Below are 18,507 nucleotides of genomic sequence, written 5' to 3' on the forward strand. Positions count from 1 at the left end.
TTTTTTTTTTTTTTAATCCATGAAGGTACGAGGTAGGAATGACAGAAGCTCAGATCAAAGGGAACTGTTTGTGTGAAGATAAGCGGGTCTCTGTATAAATATGGATTCTTTGAGCATACAAGGAGTTAACTGCAAAAGAAAGGAAAATGAAGGGCCTCTTGTGAGGCCAGCTGATGTGCAAATTCCGTTTACCTGAGAAAATCTATAATGCCATTTGCCTTTTAATTGATTTAAGAGAAATGCTGTCTGCATTTTTTATAATGAATGTTCACAGACTTTCAGGGGAAATAAGCTTTAAAAGAGATGCAAATGACAACCTATTTAATGGCTGTGTGCAACAACACAAGCTGCCATCTTTGCACTGAAGATGTGTGAGTGTGTGCAATCTGCAGATCCCGCAGTAGAAGTAACCCAAAATAATCATCATCATGCCCTGAGACAAGGCTGAAATAATAAATGAAAGCAAATTATAAGCACTGGTGAGTCTGTGAGAACATACCATAAATRACTGGTTAGTTAAATGCTCATATGTATTACTAATTAGCATTGCTGTTAGCTTCCTCCATGTATACATACTGCATTCTCATTGTAGTGACTTCCACGTAAAGTTAACAGTGAAACATGGAGTTTATGCAGATATAAAGAATGCCCATCACCTACTAATCATCCAAGAGCAGATCTGCAGCTTGATCTGAATGAAGCTGAGGATCTAGACTCCATTATGAGGAACAAAATTATGGGATGTTTCTCTGTTGTCTGCTGGGTACCTATTGGGAATGACTACGTGGTTAGAAAATCTAACGATAATCCATATGCTGAATTGGGCTGTTTCTATTACTCTGCAACAGCAGCCTCCCAAGCAGTTCAAGCAGCAAATATGACAATCTCTTATTCTTTTTTTAGACCCAGTATATGTGAAGCTACATGTTTGGAACTGTGCTCRAGAGATTGACTGATGTCTAGTATCTGAGGTGTCAGAGAGGAAGGGACCATGACACTAGGCTAAGAGTTTGGTTTGGCAGTGAGCATGAATGAGGACCAAGAAACAAATCTTCTGCATAATGTAATGCAATACTTGATAATGTCTGAGTGTTTTGCTCTCTACTGTCCTTCTCTTCAGGTGGCATTTCACAGACTGTGGAGAGCCAGCATTCCTAATGCTGTTCCAAGGTAAATAAAATTTGGACGGAAGAGTGCTGTCATAGTGCCTGAACATAGACAAAATAGGTAGACAAGTGTGATGCTGGCTGTCCTTCACRGACAGATTGGGCATGGTTATAGGGCCCCCACGGAGTTATGGCACAGGATGGTCTGTCAAATCTGGTGTGCTGAGCTGCCTTACAATCCTCATTTAGTGCAGTCTGTAAGGTGTCACTGTGCCTGCATGTTCTTCTCATCTGCATCCCAAGTCTGACCTAGTTTTCTAGCAGTTGCTTCCGGTGGCAATCTACCAGTCCAGCTTGAAGAGCACCTTCATTTAACTTGAGAAGCAAAGGAGTCAGATAAATTATGCAAGTAAAAAGCAGAAACTGGAACCAATTATGCCTATCGCTCCCTCAAGGGTCTGAATCATAGGAGTGTATTTTACAGAAATATTTTAAAGTGGCTCTTAAGAAAGTAGATCATAGTCTCATACACATTAGGAGCAAGTTCTGTAAACTACCAGATCCAAGAGCATGTAATTTTAGCAAAGCTTACTTTTTGAAGTATGTAATCCATCAGGGACAGAGAATTAATTATTTAAAACCTAATAGTCATAATTATGAAGAACTAAATTAGCATTACAATTTCTAAGTCAAGTCTACATGCTGATGAAGAATGGAAAGGTGTTGCTTATGAAGGACAGAGCTTTTCAGAAGGAGTAGTTTTCTACATTGTTCACAGTAGAAAGGCTAAATGTATCAGTTGACACTTACAGGATTTTTTTAATAAAATGATGAGAGATATTTATGTGAGAATCGATAACTCTGGAGAAAGAGAACTGTTTGTCTATCGTGAATATATGGCAAAGACAGCAGTTAAAGCTTGTCCATCTATGTAGGCTGATCCCTATTCTTCAGGAAAAGCCCTTTGGGTGAGAGACTAGTTTGAAAGAAACAAGAATGGCTTTTGGACGGAARTTTTCCTGTGAGGTTCAGATACACCCCTTAATAGTCTGCCTAGAAAAAAATGATTCATTTCACAGTTAGGGAATAAGTAATGGAATTATTCTGAACCATTATTAACTGTGTCTGCTTTGCCTAAGGATTACAATCCCTGTCAGGGGGTTAAACAGTATATCCAATTTCACATCTCTTCAAGCTGTTCGATTCAGATATCTCCGATTCTCAAGAGTCACTGTTGTGAGCTGTGTTTTTGGTTCCCACCACCTCCCCATTCCTCAGGTATTTCAAAAAATAATAACAAAAGTATCTGGTCAGATCTGTTTCATAAAACAGTCTTTGAAAGAGCAAACTATAATCATACTTTCAAAGGTATCTAGCAGCATTTGACTTTTCATTGAACTAGTATTTGTGAAGTCAAAACACCTTATAGTTTATATCTTTGAAGGTCTAAAGTATAATGCAGTGCCATATTGTATCTKAAGCCCCTCTTTTTTTCCTTCAAGCCTACTTTTCATTTCTTTTATGAAATTTTTAATAAAGTTCACTTTTCCTTGTTGCCTCAAGGTATTATTCTTGTAGAGCCAGCAGATTGTTATAACAGAATTGTTCAGATTTAGCATATTCTAGAAAGAATGTTAAAAAATATCCTGCTCCCTTACACAGCCATGAATCAAGCTTTAAAAGTACATAGTTTCATCTTGGACCAATGACAAACTGTGTCTTATTATAAGTAACAGTAGCAGACATTCWTAACAAATATTCTTTTCCCTTCAGTAAGAGATCCAATATCTGGAGGTCAAATTGTGCTGTTCATTACAGTGATGCAAATTTGGAGTTACTTAGCTGATTTGAAGATATTTATAGTACTAAACATTTTCATAAAACAAATGATTAGAATTTGACTCTGCAAATCTAACCATGTCTGGTATATTATTTCTGTTTCGACATTCACGCTTCTTATCTTCACAACTATTGCTGCTGAAGTTTTAAAAGCCTATCCTTGTGTAATTGCCTTTTGGGAAAAGCAAACAAAATGCTGTGACTGTATCATATTAATGTGCTTATGCAATGGCATATTTATAGCCAAACACTTCTTGAGATATTTCTTTCAATAACTGGAAGAAAAAAGAAAGAAAGAAAGARAGAGAGAGAGAGAGAGAGAAAGAAAGAAAGAAAGAAAGAAAAGAAATTACCTCTCAGTTTAGGCCTGTTCTTTTAAAATTCTAGAAAAGGAAGGTTATTATTTTTTTCTAGAGAATCTGAAAAATGACATTATGGAAATGTTTTTATGATACATATTTACCAATGTACAAAACATGGAATGTTACTGACAAAGACGACTGAACTCAAGCATTTTCTGGCCTGTATCTATCATTCTGTATATTTATTCAGGCTGAAAATATACCAGTGTGTTTTTGATCAATGAGTTTCAACAACCTAATGTAACAGATTAGGGGTGATTTACTGGAGTAAGTCCTCCAACAAACAAGTTCTCTGAAGGATTTAAGACTGAGTTTAATTAGGTGTCTCGGCTCAGTATCACAACTTCATTACAATCCCCTAAGCATTCAGCTCTGTTGTTACATGAGTCAAAAATCAAACTTGCTCAGAACTCAGTGCCAGCTTGCCACTTTCGCCAGCTTTACACCATGGCATTTTCACTCTTGTTTCTGGTCAGCTCTGGTATTGGACATTATCCAAGAAAGTTTATCTGGGAAACTTTAGGGAGAAAGAAATCTGACATTCAGGAACTGTTTCAGTTTCTACTGTTCTGCTCAACCGCAGTAAAGGAATAGTTCCTGCTTCAAAATTTGGGGTGATTTATCACGTCCGTTTCATTTAGGGGAGGGAGCAACWAGAGCAACTTGCCGCTTCTGAAGAGCAGAACCTCATTTTACTTTCTCTAATTTGAAATATTATGGATTTCCCCAGATCTTGTTCTGTTAGACCTATACTAGAACATCCCCTTACATTCCCCTACCCCTAAACTGGCCTCAATCTAGGGCCAAGCCATGTGGCCCCACAATAGTGAAATTGTTAATGGTTCACCTAGTGCATCCTTCAAGATCTACTTGGCTCCTACAAAGCTAACGACATTACAGTGATGCTAGGCCAACAGCAGGGATGTTCCCTGAAGATCTCAGGGCAGAGGCACTTTCTGCCTAGATCCTTTGCACACCTGAATAATGACGGTCATAGCCACTCACTACATTAAAACTGGTTTAACTGGCAAAAGAGTTTAATCTTTCTTAATTTTGTTGTTCTTTTCTCTACTGTGTGCATGAAGAAGACACCAACAGTAGTTCTATTTCTATAATGTGATGTTTGTTTATTTTTGTTACCTTGGCAATGTTGGGAATATCACTATTCTAACATCTCTAGTTGGAGTAAAGAATATGGGTGAATAATTAACCTTTGTACTTCATCTAAAAGACAAGGATGCTATGATTTTCAAAAGATGCTTAATTTCTAGTTGGAGTAAAGTTCTCAGTGATTGGAAAATGCAGCCCTTGTTTAAAAATATTAAAAGCACCATTGGAGCCATCTTGGCCTTTTATGAAGCTGAGTTTGCATGACTTTCCTGAATAAACTTCCATTTTAACCAGCAGATGTAAGTTGGGAAAATTGAAATCTTGAATAAAACATGTGCAGTAATGGGGCATTAATAGGACATTGTCCTACTGATATTTTTTTGATGGAAATTTTTCCTGTGACTAATTACCTTCACAATTTAAAACAGAACAACAAAAGACAGAACACACAAAATATGCCCTATGTTTGCTCTTCACTTGCCTTGCTTTTATTCTAAGTTATAGGATCTTTCTGTAGTTTTGTGTGCTAGATTACAGAGCTCTCTGTTGTCTTCCCAAAGGGTTCTCTAATAATCTTCCTATGAATCTTTGTAAATAGAAATTAAGTGACCTCCTTGATCTCTTTTAGCCAGAATTGAATTCACTCATGCTTTCAGTCTAGTAAGTTCATTCCTTCAGGCTTATGGCTTTTCAATTTTTAATATCTTTCTCGAACCACAGATACTACTGGTAGGTACAACACAGTAATCATTGCCCTGACGTCTAAGAGGCAGCAGAGGACTGAGGTATTGCCCTCTCCAGACTCTTAGTATGCTCCTTCCTGTGTCCAGAGTTCATTGACCCTTTTGACAGTAGAAATGGAGCAGGCCCTCAAAGCACAGGACGCTCCTACCCTATTCACTTGCAGTTGAGGACCCACCAGGTACGTACTCTTGGAAGTGTTTTGTTCTGAGAGGTGGAACCTCTCAGAGTTTGTATTTGGCTGTATTCAGTTATGCTGTTTTTGCACCTAGCTCACCGGATTGTTCTGTCATGTCTATCTGTTCTCTTAATTCTTATCATTCCCCAAATTACTGTGCTCTCTGAAAACTTTATCAGTAATGGTTTTATTGTTTTCTTGTAGATTATTCAAAATAAATTAAGCAACAGGGTCAAGACTTACACCCTTCCTTATGACGATGACTGAAGTCTGTCAGCCAGTTTTTGATTTAGTCTGCACCATAATGAYTTCCTGTCATTTAATTAAGTTTTATTGTAGTTTCTCAATCAAAATTTGGTGAAAAGTCAGATGTTTTAAAGAAGTCTAAATACATTTCTACAAGACAGTTATATTTATTTATCAAACTTATATTCTCACAGAAAAGGATATTGAGTTACCTTGAATATATATATACTTCTCTGTATATTCATATTGCTTTCATTAATTAAATTATCCTTTTTTAATTCTTCCTTAATGAAATCACCTATCAGTCATTCTGCTGTATACTAAGAATGAATAATAAGTTGATAGGACTACAATGGCTATTTATCTTTTTTTTTCAATATTGGCACAACCTTTGCTTTCTTTGAGTTCTCTGGAACTTCCTAGGGTTTGAAAACTGACTGAAAATGAATATTAACCATCCCTAATGCTCTTTTCTGGCTCTTTTAAAACTCATGTATGTGACTAATCTGGACATGCTGATTTAAGAATGTCTAAATTTAGAATCTGCAGATAATTAGATCTCCCTTGATCTTCCTTTTGATGTAAACCAAATACTGAGTTTTAAACACTGTGACTAAGGATCACTTTCTGTTGCTCTGTCCGTTCTGGTATTTTACTGTTTCACTGTCCATTCAAAATTCTGCAAGTGGGAGGGATTCTGAATTTCTAAAGATTTTTTTTTAAAGAAGCTACAAATTTATTTGTGGATTACTTTTGACTTGTTTGAACTTTGGGCAAAAATATCTGTCTATTACCTTATCAAATCATGCATTACAAACAGCTCGATTCTGTTTATGATTTTTTGTAAGAGGGGTTGTTGGCAGTTTTTCACTTATTTTTCTAGACTATCTTCAAGAATAACTTTGTGTGCTTTCTCATCTTCTGCATGGTAATTCTTTTAGCATTTTGATTTGCAAAACACCAAAATGTCTTTCCTGCTTTACTGCCTCTATGAAATGTCAACTCAGGAAATCTTTCRAGGTTAAAAATTAAAAACTAAAGGTTTAGAGTGATAAGGCTATCTATCTCAAGGTCAAACTTTCTATGTCATGATAAATGTCGTGTTGACACTATGCACTAACTTATTTTTCAAAAAGGTTCAAAAATATTTAATGCTTTAGAGAAAATTTATAAACACATTTCCGTCTTACAATAGAGGCAACAATGCAATGACCAGCTACATATACATACACTTGTATGTACCTAATTTATAAAGCAGTGATGACATATATGACATTGATCAATACATTATTAGCAATTATATTGTAAAGAGWTTAAAGATTCCTTTCCTCCTGGGATTAGCTGTGCTCTGCTGGGGCTCAAGTGGCCCTGGGGTGCCCTCCTGGCCGCATACACCTTCCTATGCCACTCACACCATAGCTCCCCCTTTCCTCCATAGAAACAGATCCACATCTGCTTTGGGAGATGGGGGAAGGAGAGGAAGGAATGAGAGACATGCACAATTCACAGATTAAACCATTGTAACCACAGCCCAAACACATGTCTTTCAAAGACAAAAAAAGTTGTTGAGCTATGTCTGTGATCCTGCACATGTTCAAATTCACCACTTGAGCAACCCATTGATTTTGAAATAGTAACATTCAGCCCTTGTAGTACGGAGTCCCCGGTTTTCATGGATTCTGGCCTTGTGTTTTCTTTCTGCTACCTGCTATTACTCTTATTTCTTGACTCAGGTTTGAATCTACGCTAGGCCTCTCAGGYGGATATCTTTTTAAATCATTGTGAAAGAGTTTTGTGTTTGCTGGATGCTGCTGCCTGCATCACTAAAGCATCGTTATGATATATTTCATTAAAGAATCTGTAGCATAACAGGAAYAGAGAATCAATGATAACAAAGAATGTGCACAAAACTTATAAAGTGATTGTATTTTTATCTTAGATATTGCAAATATGATTTTTTCCTACACTTCTTGAAATGGGAAATTTGGGTGTACAAAGAACCAGGATCATTCCCAAAATCAATGAACCTGGGTATTTTACATTATTGAAAAGGGAGGAGAATGCCCTGAGAAAACAAAGTTACTTAAAATAGTTGTATTAAAAGAAAAGGAAAGCTAATGCCCACTTGAGAAAGCAGCTCTGTGATGCATGTTCAGTCATTCTAAATGGGACATCTCTCTTCCTCCAGTCTCTGGCTCCTTCTCATGTGCCTCAAATTATATGCTTCCTTGTGGGGTCCACCATATTCAGAAGTTTGCTAACACGCTGAAGCTCTTTGAAATGCATACCATGTGTGCACAAAATATCTTCATTTATCAGATTAGCTCACAGATCAGGCACTATTCGAAAGAGCAGAATGGTGCTTGAACAAGGGTGTCAACTCTACAGCGAAGCTGAAGTCCCCTTTTAGTCAAAGGCTGGGAATTAAAAACAAAATAGATGAAAATGACTAATTTTCAAGTTTTTCGCCCTTTTAACCAACAGAGTTAAATAATGATGTGTTAAATTACAATTTAGTAAAGTAAATATATCTTTAAATCTCTGTSCATGAACTCGGGCTGCACTCACACATTCCCTGCCAGCTACTTCTGAGATGGCCAAAGAGTTATGAGCTCTGCGTACCCACAGCTGCTGGTTACTGCCTCTCTGCTCTGCCTCTGGAGCTGCTCTTACAAATGCTCCTCTACCCAGAATAAACCCAGATAGGTTGAACAGTTTAAAAATCCTGACCAAGTTCTGTCCATAGATTTCTCTCGGTGGGGCTGTGGGAGGAGGGCTGAGCCTTGGCTGCAGAACGGTGCCAGCACAAGCCTCTCGCACGGGTGTAGTTGTTTCAGCAAACCTCCGTGCTCACGGTGCAATTCATGTTGTCCCAGCCGTTTCTTATACTGTCCCATAGCAAAGAGCTGGTCTCTTGCAGCTCAGCCAACAGCACTTTGGCAATATAGTAACTGGGATTTCTGGTCTGCTGGAGCACACTTTTTTTTTTTTTTAAATTTACTGCTGCTTTTGTATTTACAATGCAGACATACTTGTTTGTTCACACCCACACAGAAGTCAGGTGTGTCCTAAGCATCCGGATTAGGCAGCTATGTAGAATCGATTCTTTCATCCCACTTTGACCTCATTTCATTCATGTAATGTGGCCCTCCCTGAATAATACAGTATATTTCATAGAAAACAAGTTTCTGTCCTGTCTTCTAAACAGGTGTGATGTTGAGAAATGGTTGAGCAAAACCAAGTAACTTTAATTGGTAGGAAAATATGTGCTAAATCATCCTGGATTAATTGCTGAATGAGTAATATCATTTAAAATCAAAATAGATATTTCTAAATGTCAGGGATAGTAAAGAGAAGGAAGAAATACCATGCATACCAGCTCTCCAGCTAGTGTGAGATCTATATTTTGTCTTTGTTTCCTGAATTTAGCTTTCAGATTATTATGTGAAGAAACCTCTTGTAACTAAATCTCTTCCTACTATGCAACAGAGAAGTTTAAGAAATATGAGTTCTATCAAATAGGATCAGCAATAAATAGCATGCCTTAACTTCTACCTGTTTTAATCACTATTAGGTAGAACCACAGTGTATTGCTTTAATCAATACATGCCAGATGAAGGGTAAAATGAAGGGTAAAACACATTCTTTCATCATTTTGAACTTTTCTAGCACACTTTCAGAAGATAAATGTTATTAGAGGTCTGCTTTCTGGAGGCAAACTGACAAAAAAAAAAAAAAAAAAAAAGAAAAAAGAAAAGAAAGAGCTTGCCAATATTCTGAAATTGAAGTTTTTACAATTGTCTTCAGTATTATCCTGCACAGGAAAACCCTTATTTCATAATGAAGAAGCCTTTTTATTTATTTTATCTTTTGTAGTTTGTGAATTACTTTGATTCAAAATCCTACCATTTATTTGATTAATAATTTTTACTTTAAAATGATTTTACACTGGACAGAGTAAGTTATAGTATCTTTTTTGTGAATAAGTGTGAACAACGGATTAAACATGAATTGCTATGATTGTTGCTCTAATCCATGTCCCTTATAAATAAATATATTCCCTTGTGGCTGCACTAAGCCTTCAAAGAGTACATTTGTATGAAAATCTATGAAAAGTCATATGAGAGGGTGACCCTTAGTATTTTACAAGTTGTGCACTACCATTCTGGGCTGTGCAGCAGTCTGACAGTCGATGTATTGGAAGCTCCAGGCCATTTTCAGTAGGGATATTTAAAATTAGAAAGCATAAAGTGCTGGACTATGAAGTTCAGGAAACAATTTGCCATACTCAAGAGACAGACTGGATGTCCTACTAGGCTTTCTCCATCAATATTCTTTTTGGTATACACAATATTATCATAGTTTTTTGCTAACTTCTGCAGATATTGCCTAAGGGGTAAAAATAAGTGATACTCTGATCCAGAAAATGTTGGTCCCTGCCGTATGCCAAAAGAACAGTTAGTAGCTATCACCACAGTGCTAGTGTGCTGTGACCAGCAGCGCCCATGTTAGGACGCAGCAGGGTTTATGACCGACTTGCCAGTACTTCAACCAACACCAGCTTGAACTGCAGCAGCTGAATAACTTACACTATAGGCTTATGTTACATATTGATGTAATTTACATCCATCACAAACTGTAATGGAAAATCATATTACAGGAATTCTATTGTTATAATAGGCTATATAATTATCATGAAGCTATTGTAAATAACACTAAAAGAGTTAACTGAAATGAGGCTTTTTCAGTTATGAAGAAGTAATGTCTTTGAAAGAGGTACTCTAGTGTCAAATTTGCTGCTCTTTTTGTAATACAGGATAAGAAAGCATTTGAATACTGAATTATTTTATCTGAAATAAGGAACCTTTTAGGCCAACTATACAAATAATCATCTACATGCCAGTGCCAGGAGCTAGGGATACATAGAACACAGGAGATATAATCCCTCTGTGCCACTATCCCATCACAGTGGCTCTGTGTATTCAGGAAAAACAAATGCAGAGAAAATACCTTGCAGTGCCCAGTGTACATCATCAGAGTAGCCCCATTCCTCAGTGAATGTATGTAAACTCTAAAAAATCTCTACCGAGTGTATGCAAATATGTAGCTATCAGAAACTTATGAATTAAGCAAATGTTGTCAGGTTTTCTCAGGAAAAGCAGCAGATATGTCCCAGAAATTACAGAGATTCTCCTGCCAAATTGCAAAGTCTTCATTCAAAATACAGAGCTGCTGAAGCTTTAACTTCTTGTCTGAAATATTTCTAACGGATTCAATAGAATATATTTTTCCTTATTTCCTTCTCATAAAATCCTTGAAGAAAAAAGAAGTCTGAAATAGAATATGTGCTATTATGGCTAAAATAAGACTGTCAGAGATATAAGCAACTGAAAGCAAGGCATTACAAGGGAAAGATCCAGGCAATTTTAACTACAAATTTCACATGCAGTACAGTGAGCTGTCTACTATACATCTTCTGCATACAACATCAACTTGATCTCTTTCGCAGTCAAAATAGCATTAAATAAATCTAGCCAATTTTTCTTACTTTGTGGATAAATATATCTAGTTTTCAGATGTCTTCTATTGCCTCAAAAATCTAGACAGACTCCACCATACAAACCAAAGAAATTTTGAGAAGTACTATACACATACCATATATAGAATGAAGTGGCAGACAGTTCCATTACATAAAGAAAAGAGATGGCAAGTATAATTAGCCCACTCCATACTCAGAATTCTTTTAAAGACTGTTAGAATCAGGTTTAATACAGAATAATTATGTATTTATCAGGTGATGGCATTTAAAAATCCCAGCTTTTGAGAAAACACCCTGGCCAAAAAAACACTGTGGGATTATTATGGTTATGACCAAATAAATTGAAACATTCACAGCTAATGGTGACATCAAATTGCTGAGCATAGCAGGAAGCTGCCAACAGTAATTTACATATTCACTTCTAATTGTGCCTATGCATCATAAAGATAGTTCATATTTGCATTTGCTGCCCTCTGAACCAGCTCCTTTTCCAGTGGTATATATTCGCTATTATTGCAGGTAACTTTCATTTGTGGTAATTAAAGGACAATTTTTACTGCATCATGCTACAGGAAACAGTAAGTGGTTGCTGAGATTGATTAATATCTAAACCAAGTCTGAGACATGTAATCGATCTCATAGGCATAAGAGATTGTTCCTGTTACGTAATGAAAAGGAACAGGAAAGAAAAAAATCTATTTATTCTGAATAGCCAGTGCTTACCCCTTAAATTCTGTTGGGTTGCACTAAATGGGCTGATTTATTTTTAAATGTTCCCAACAGAGAATAGCCTCAGTCTATATGTAATGACTTTTTACTCTCATTATCTGCACAGTCTTTGTTTGGACTCTGAGCGGGACAATACCAAGGAGGATGTCAATGTTATCTTTGTGTGGAGATGATTTTCTGGTAGATAACTGCATCTGAGGGTCAGTATGCCTCCAATCCCACTTCTTTTGGCTTCAATGGCTATTGAAGATACTCCTTTTCAAATGAAGCCAAACTCCATAGACTCAAGCTTGCTTCCAGTGGAAGCTTTGCTGTTTCACCGGGAGCTGGAACAGACCCAATATCCGCAATGTGTTTTCACTTAATGAAAAAAAATTACTTACTATTATGCTGTGATTTATTTTGCCATCCTAGTATTGTGCTGAGAAATATTAACATTGCAGAATTGCTGTTGAATATTTATTTTTTATTGGGAAAATAGCACTCTATTTCTGTAGTAACATGATGTTATCTTTTAATTATTTTTTCTTTTCTGTTTTATGATGGAAAACTGAAATTCAATGAAGTATATATTTAAATGCAAAAAAGGCATAGCAATTAATCAGTGCAGAATATGAATTATTTTAATTTGCATCAAAAAACTGTGGGGTTCACAAAAACAGCAATCTTTTAAATAGGAAGTATATAAAAGTAATTCCTATCCATGCTCACATTTCCTCAAATACAATGAAAAATTGCAGTTGTCCAATTAATCTATCTTTACACTACTATATTCTTTTAAAGTTTTGAATTATTTTAAGAATCTTCTGCAGAGTCTTTGATTTCTTTGTATTTAGCATGGAAATGGATATACATACATAATTTAAATTGATAAAATAATGTTTTTCAAAAATCTGTAGAGATCAAATGTTAGCTCTAACACTGAGAATTTAAACAAAGACATTTACCATTTCCTAGGTTCTCCTTATCTTATTAATGTAGACAAACTTAGCATTGAAGATAGAAGATAAATTACACTAGAGGCTGCAGTTAGGTATAGCCATAAAAGGAGACTAATCAATTTTGAGATGCATAAAAAAGCTAGATGATGTTATTCTACAGTCTGGATGTAGAGAGATATATCTGGGGTAATGGGAGACTGGGAAATGATGGAGAAGAGAAAAAACAGGATAAAATGATTATTAGAGATGTTCCAGGGAACACTAGAGACACTTCAGTTCTGTACATAGTCAAGGAGAGCTTATTAAGTCCGGGTTCAGCACTAGCCAGTGATCTGAAGACATTGTTCGCAGTGTTGCATGAATTTGCAGAGCCATCTTAGGCTCTGCATCCCGAGGAGGCACTTATGTTCATGATGACCTTGGAAATAATGTCTGGGCCAATAAGTCCCACTCAGCCCAGGATGGCTCTATATGCATATGCATTACACTCTGGAACATTTTCGTTCATGCTATTCTCATAGCTTTTACCAAGAGGTACAAACCGTGAGAACAGAAATGGTGCTAATGGTGTTTTGAGACATCAAAACATTTCTCAAGCATTTAAGAGGTGTCTTCTTCCTACTATGGGTGCTCACTCCAGAAGAGATAAGTGAATAGGACACTGCTGACATACAGCATTTACCTTCCAGTGTCCGCTTTCAGTCAGGGAAGCTGGAGACTTGATGTTGGATCTGCTATACTTCCTTTCACTGATTATTACCTGGTTATTGCTCTTTCTGGCTTTGCCCAGAAGCTCTAAGGAGGGAGAGAAACCTTTCCCTGTGAAAGTTTTGTTTCATATGTACAGAGCAAAGAAAATACTCTGTTTTAAAGAATTGGTATCCTCCAACAAACAACTATTTCAGCAGGAAATTCCAATGAACCCTCTAATGATGGGCCAAACCTGCATGAGTCTATTTAGAAAGCTGACTGCCACTCAGTGTGTATTCCTTGCAGTGGGATGATTCTTTTCACACTGATACCCCACAAAGCCATTAAAAAAAAAGAAGGCTGAAAAGAACTGGCTAATGAAAAGGCTCATAGTCAGAAAATCATCTGTGCCAAAAACCCACCAAAAGCATCAGAATGGCTGCTTTAAAGCCATCCCTTTCTCACAATGTTTTTATAATTGTTTAGGCTCATTTGTTACTGGGGTAAGAAGTGGGCCATCCTGACATTTGTCACATAATACCCTTGTTACCTGGTTTAGGACTAGGTAGGAAGAAATAAAGTTTCTTGAAGTTCCATCTATCTATGCTCCATCACCTATGTCCTCGTTCTCCACTTTTCCCATGCTGTTATGCCCATGGATGCCTCCTTTTTCTTTGCATGCAGCATTTTAGGAGATTAAGAAAAGAAGAGTGCCTTCTTGTGATGGGCAGTTGGGAGTGATGGCAGCAGAGGGCTCTGATGGGCAAAGCTGGGAAGGGAAGATATGGGAGGAGGTTTTTGGTGTAATGGAAATGGAAAAGCAAAGTCAGGAGGCAATCTGGTGGCCAGAGGCTAAGCTGAGAAAAATGAAAGAAAACCAAAATAAAAGAGACCAAAGGAACAGAGGCTGTAGCAGAGCAGGAAGGGGAACAACTGAGGTGACAGTTTAAGTAAAAGGACAGTTGGGATGAAAGAAAAGGAAGGACTGTTGAGATCAGAGCACTGGTCAGGAGCAAGGATAAGCATGCAGGTGGGATGAAGGGGAGAGAGTTGTATGAAAAATGAGGTTGAGACAGAAGGCAAAACCTGCAGGTGAAAATACATTAGAGGAGAGAGGTCACATCAAAATACAGTAGAGCTGTTTATTTTTGTGCAGCAGTTCTGGATCTGTTTTTGCGCTCTCCGGTGGCTTAGGCTGCCGAGCGAAGCGTGGCTGGCGTGTGCTCGCTCTGTGGTGGCAGAGCTCTCCTGCTGCCTCAGCTGCCTAGCAACTGGCAGCACGAGTGGCAAGGTGTCCGCAGAGCGGGCTCCAGGCCCCAAGCAGGCGGCCTCCGAGCGCCGGGACACAGCCCCACGGCACGCCAGCTCCAAACAGCTCTGCCTTCACGGCGAGGAGGGAGGGAATGTCTCTGGTTGATACAGCTATGATGGAAAAGCTTAAAAAYATTAATTGAGAAAAGCACACGCAGAGATGCCCAAGAGAATGCAGAGAGCTTGGCAAATTATCTCTGAGAAGCAGGAACAACTCCATTCATCTCTCCAACACTCAGATACCCTGTGATGATAATTAACTAYATTGATATTTTAATTATTTTACTTCTTAAGTAAATCTCTGTGCGCTAGATCTAAAGCATAGGAAGGCAAACCAACACAGCTCTGTAGCTTCTTGGGCAGTTACTTCTAATTTGGAATAAAAGACACTGAAAAAGCCTCTTTTTTGTCCCAGAAAAAAAGAAATTCTGATAACTATCCATGCAGGATTGTCCTAGTACAGCTGCACTTCTGTAACTATAGCACAGTGATCAATAAAAAATTTCTGATAAGACCACAAGGCTTGGCATTTGGGAGTAGAGCTGACATAGCTGATCTCAAGAGGCACCGTGTCCTCCRTGCTTCCAGCCACCCCCTCAGATCCCTCATCTCCCTCTGCATTGCACTGGTCAAAAGCACTTATGTGGCTAAACAACKGGATCAGGAACTGAACCGTTGAGAAACAGTCCAGGTTATTTTCCAATCAACATTACTGAAGTAAGTACTGTTCCCAAGGKAAAAACAAAGACAGACATCAATCTGTGGCCTAGAAAACAGAATAGACAGTTACAGAAATACATATACTACAGTTCAAGACAAGTTGCTTTGATGCTACAGGTGGGCACATTTAGAAGACAGTCACATATTTCTGTCCTAGTCAGGAATGAATTATGTTGCAGGAGGACAGTATTGCCACTGGAGACCACTATGCCCACTGAAGGAAGAGTGAAGTTCAGATGGACAGTTGAGACACAGAGAGGTACATAAGCACACTTTACGCGGAATGCGATCTCATTCTGGTGATCACTTGGATGGAACTTGAAGAGCGTCATTACATTTTTTTTGTCTACCAGTCCAGCCACTCCAGCGAGGAAAATCATGTTTTACTCCCACTGCTCTTGCATAATTACATRAATCTTGACCAAGTTAGTTAACTTTCCATTCTAATCAACAGTTYGCTGTCTGGAGCTATGGGGAAGTGTGATAATTCAAAACCCAGCATAAAAYAGTTTCTGAGGGACACTCTGGTGAATGCAGTTCAGACACACACYGGTGTCTTCAGAAAAGGTCAATTTAGGTCCAAGAGTTTATTGTCTCTGACTCAGTGCTGGTTCTGCTAAATTTGGCAAGTTCTTGTATAGCTACCTGAATGTCTCTGTGCTTTCAGGTCCTTGGGAATTGCTTGGTGTACACACCATACGTGTTCATGGAGCCAGCTTCGGTCTAGTGCATCTGAGCCAATAATCYCTTGAGAACCTGAGACATGAGTAACACACTGTAAAGACACTCAAGTGTTGCTCCACAGAGCCATTCTGAAACCCAGAGGGCTAGCATGGAACAGGACCTAATAAGGCCTGCTGATCTAGTTGAGCACATCTACCCCATGTTTACTAGTGTCTCTCATCTAGCCTGGCCAAGCAGCAATATATCCATGGTTCTATGGCACTAAGTTAAAAAGTTCTGGTGAAGTTGACCTAGCTCAGTGTGGAGCCAGCTGTGATGTTTCTGTACCTGCAATAGGTCTATCTGCAATGAATCAGTTAAACCCTGGCTGTGCAAGTAAGGCTACAAAAAGTGCTGTAGCAGATGTCACAAGATGGCGCTCTTTGATGCAGTCTTCCAAACTCCTCTTGGGTTGCAAACATACTTTGAGAAAGGTTGGTAGTTTGGGGGTTTATGCAAGGCCTTTTGGGTAGAGATCCATGGAGGAAACGGAGCTGTATGAACATCTGGAGCCTCTGATCTACCATTTGAGGTGGGTGTATTTCCTGGGGGACAACACTGCCCCTGCTCAGCTAGCTGTTCTGCTTTTAGGGATTGTTTGCCTGCTTTTAGGGCTTGTTTGCCTGCTGAAGTGCTTGTTTGYACAATGCATTTAGCAAAATACACATAACTGATTTTTCTCATATTGAAAGAAGTTGATGTTCAAGACCCCAAATATCTGCCAACTCTTGATACAGGGGCAGCAATAGCATTTGAAGAACCACCACCAACTGTGCTACATTTGAGAATGTTAACAGCTTCCATGAAGTCAGTTTGTGATCTGCAGGCAATTACAAACTCATCCAAGCCAATGGGTCTATTAAGTAATTTGCAGCCAGACTGAAAGGAGAAATCAAATTTGTCTTTGTATTATAGCTAGAAACAAGGAGAAGTCAATGCTTAAGACAGTTTCTTATCACATTTGCCCTGGGACCCATTAGAGGCTTGTCTATATTTCARTACTGTTGCATATCAAATTAAGTCATTTTATATCAAAATGGCACTTAAAATCCCAAATAAAATGTTTGWTTGGAAATTATATTCTGTCCTAAAGAGAGTTATTGAAACCACTTCGGAAACAATTTTGCTGAATTGCCAAACGAATTAACCAGCAGGGCAAGGTACATGCATCTCTATCCCACAGCAAGCGTTGTACCAGCTSCTTTCTCCGTTGCCCCAGACTGCACTGGAATGCCTCTCCGTGTACCTCTCACTGTTCTCCATCTAAGTGGGGCTTTTGTAACTCCAGTTGCAAAGACCTTCCCAGGCTCACTGCCATTTCTGCTCAGGTCCATGGTTCTAGACTGAGATGCTGGACTCTGCCGACCTCTGAGGGGGAGGCAGATAGATTTTTCCTCCCTCCGTCTTGACTTAGGTAAGMCGGTTTGCCAAAGGATCGTGCCCCGAACGGTTTTCAGTACTACACAGAAAGGACTCCAGTGGATGGTTAACGTGCAGAATACCACAGGATTKTGTTGCAATTTAAGGCAGTCTGCTCTTACTAGGATGTGTCTGAGAGTGTTCCCAAATACATYGACATTTCACTGCTGTGGGTTTCTCTGGGACGATGACTAAAATGCAAAGCCTGGCCCYAGTTATGTTTGTAAGTGTGTACAGAAAGCAAGCAAAGCCAAGGCATAAATAATAYGTCTAGAAAACAGCTCCTTTTTGGGCATGTTACTTACTGGAAGACAGGCTTGGACTTCTCAGCACAGAAGCCACCTGCTATTATTGGCTCCTTTCTGGTATAAACATAAAAACAGGATTTTACTTTTAAAAAAAATATGCAGAGATTTTACTGAAGAGTCACTGACCCCTTATCTATCACATCTTTCCAACAACTATCGGACAAAGCCCTGAACAATGATTAATAACTAGGGCAAGAGAGTGCCACGAATAAAGTGTTCATCTCAGRTAAGTATTTAGGTTCTCCTTTTGATACCAAAACTAGATAAATGCTAATTGTGGATTGTCACTTCTGGACAGGCTTTCAAGAAAAGAAAAAAGAACAACCCAACACGGCTTAGACTTAACGTTTTCCCCTCCGCGTGGGAGGGCCGCCTGTGAACCGAGTTCCCCCCGGACTAGCTATGGCTACGTGGGGCGGTCTGAAGGGCCCTCTGCCCCGCTCGGCCCGGCCCGGCCCGGCCCGGGCGGCTCTGCTGGGCCTGGTTCTCTGGGGGAGACGGTGCGTGAACGGCGCCGCGGGAAGGAGGTGCTGCAGAGGGGCTCT

General features: G+C 38.7%; 1 protein-coding gene across 1 annotated transcript in view; it reads left to right on the plus strand.

Moving 5' to 3' along the window:
- Positions 1-16,608: 16,608 nt before the first annotated feature.
- Positions 16,609-18,507, plus strand: part of ABI1 (abl interactor 1) — an 88,744-nt gene continuing 86,845 nt past the window's right edge. The window contains exon 1 of the mRNA XM_085318315.1: positions 16,609-16,669. Coding sequence (XP_085174441.1) covers positions 16,609-16,669 — 61 coding nt within the window. The remainder of the gene's footprint in view (positions 16,670-18,507) is intronic.

This window comes from Rhea americana, unplaced genomic scaffold (assembly GCF_003343005.1).
Source record: "Rhea americana isolate MKP2758 unplaced genomic scaffold, rheAme1 scaffold_53, whole genome shotgun sequence".
Lineage (NCBI taxonomy): Eukaryota > Metazoa > Chordata > Aves > Rheiformes > Rheidae > Rhea > Rhea americana.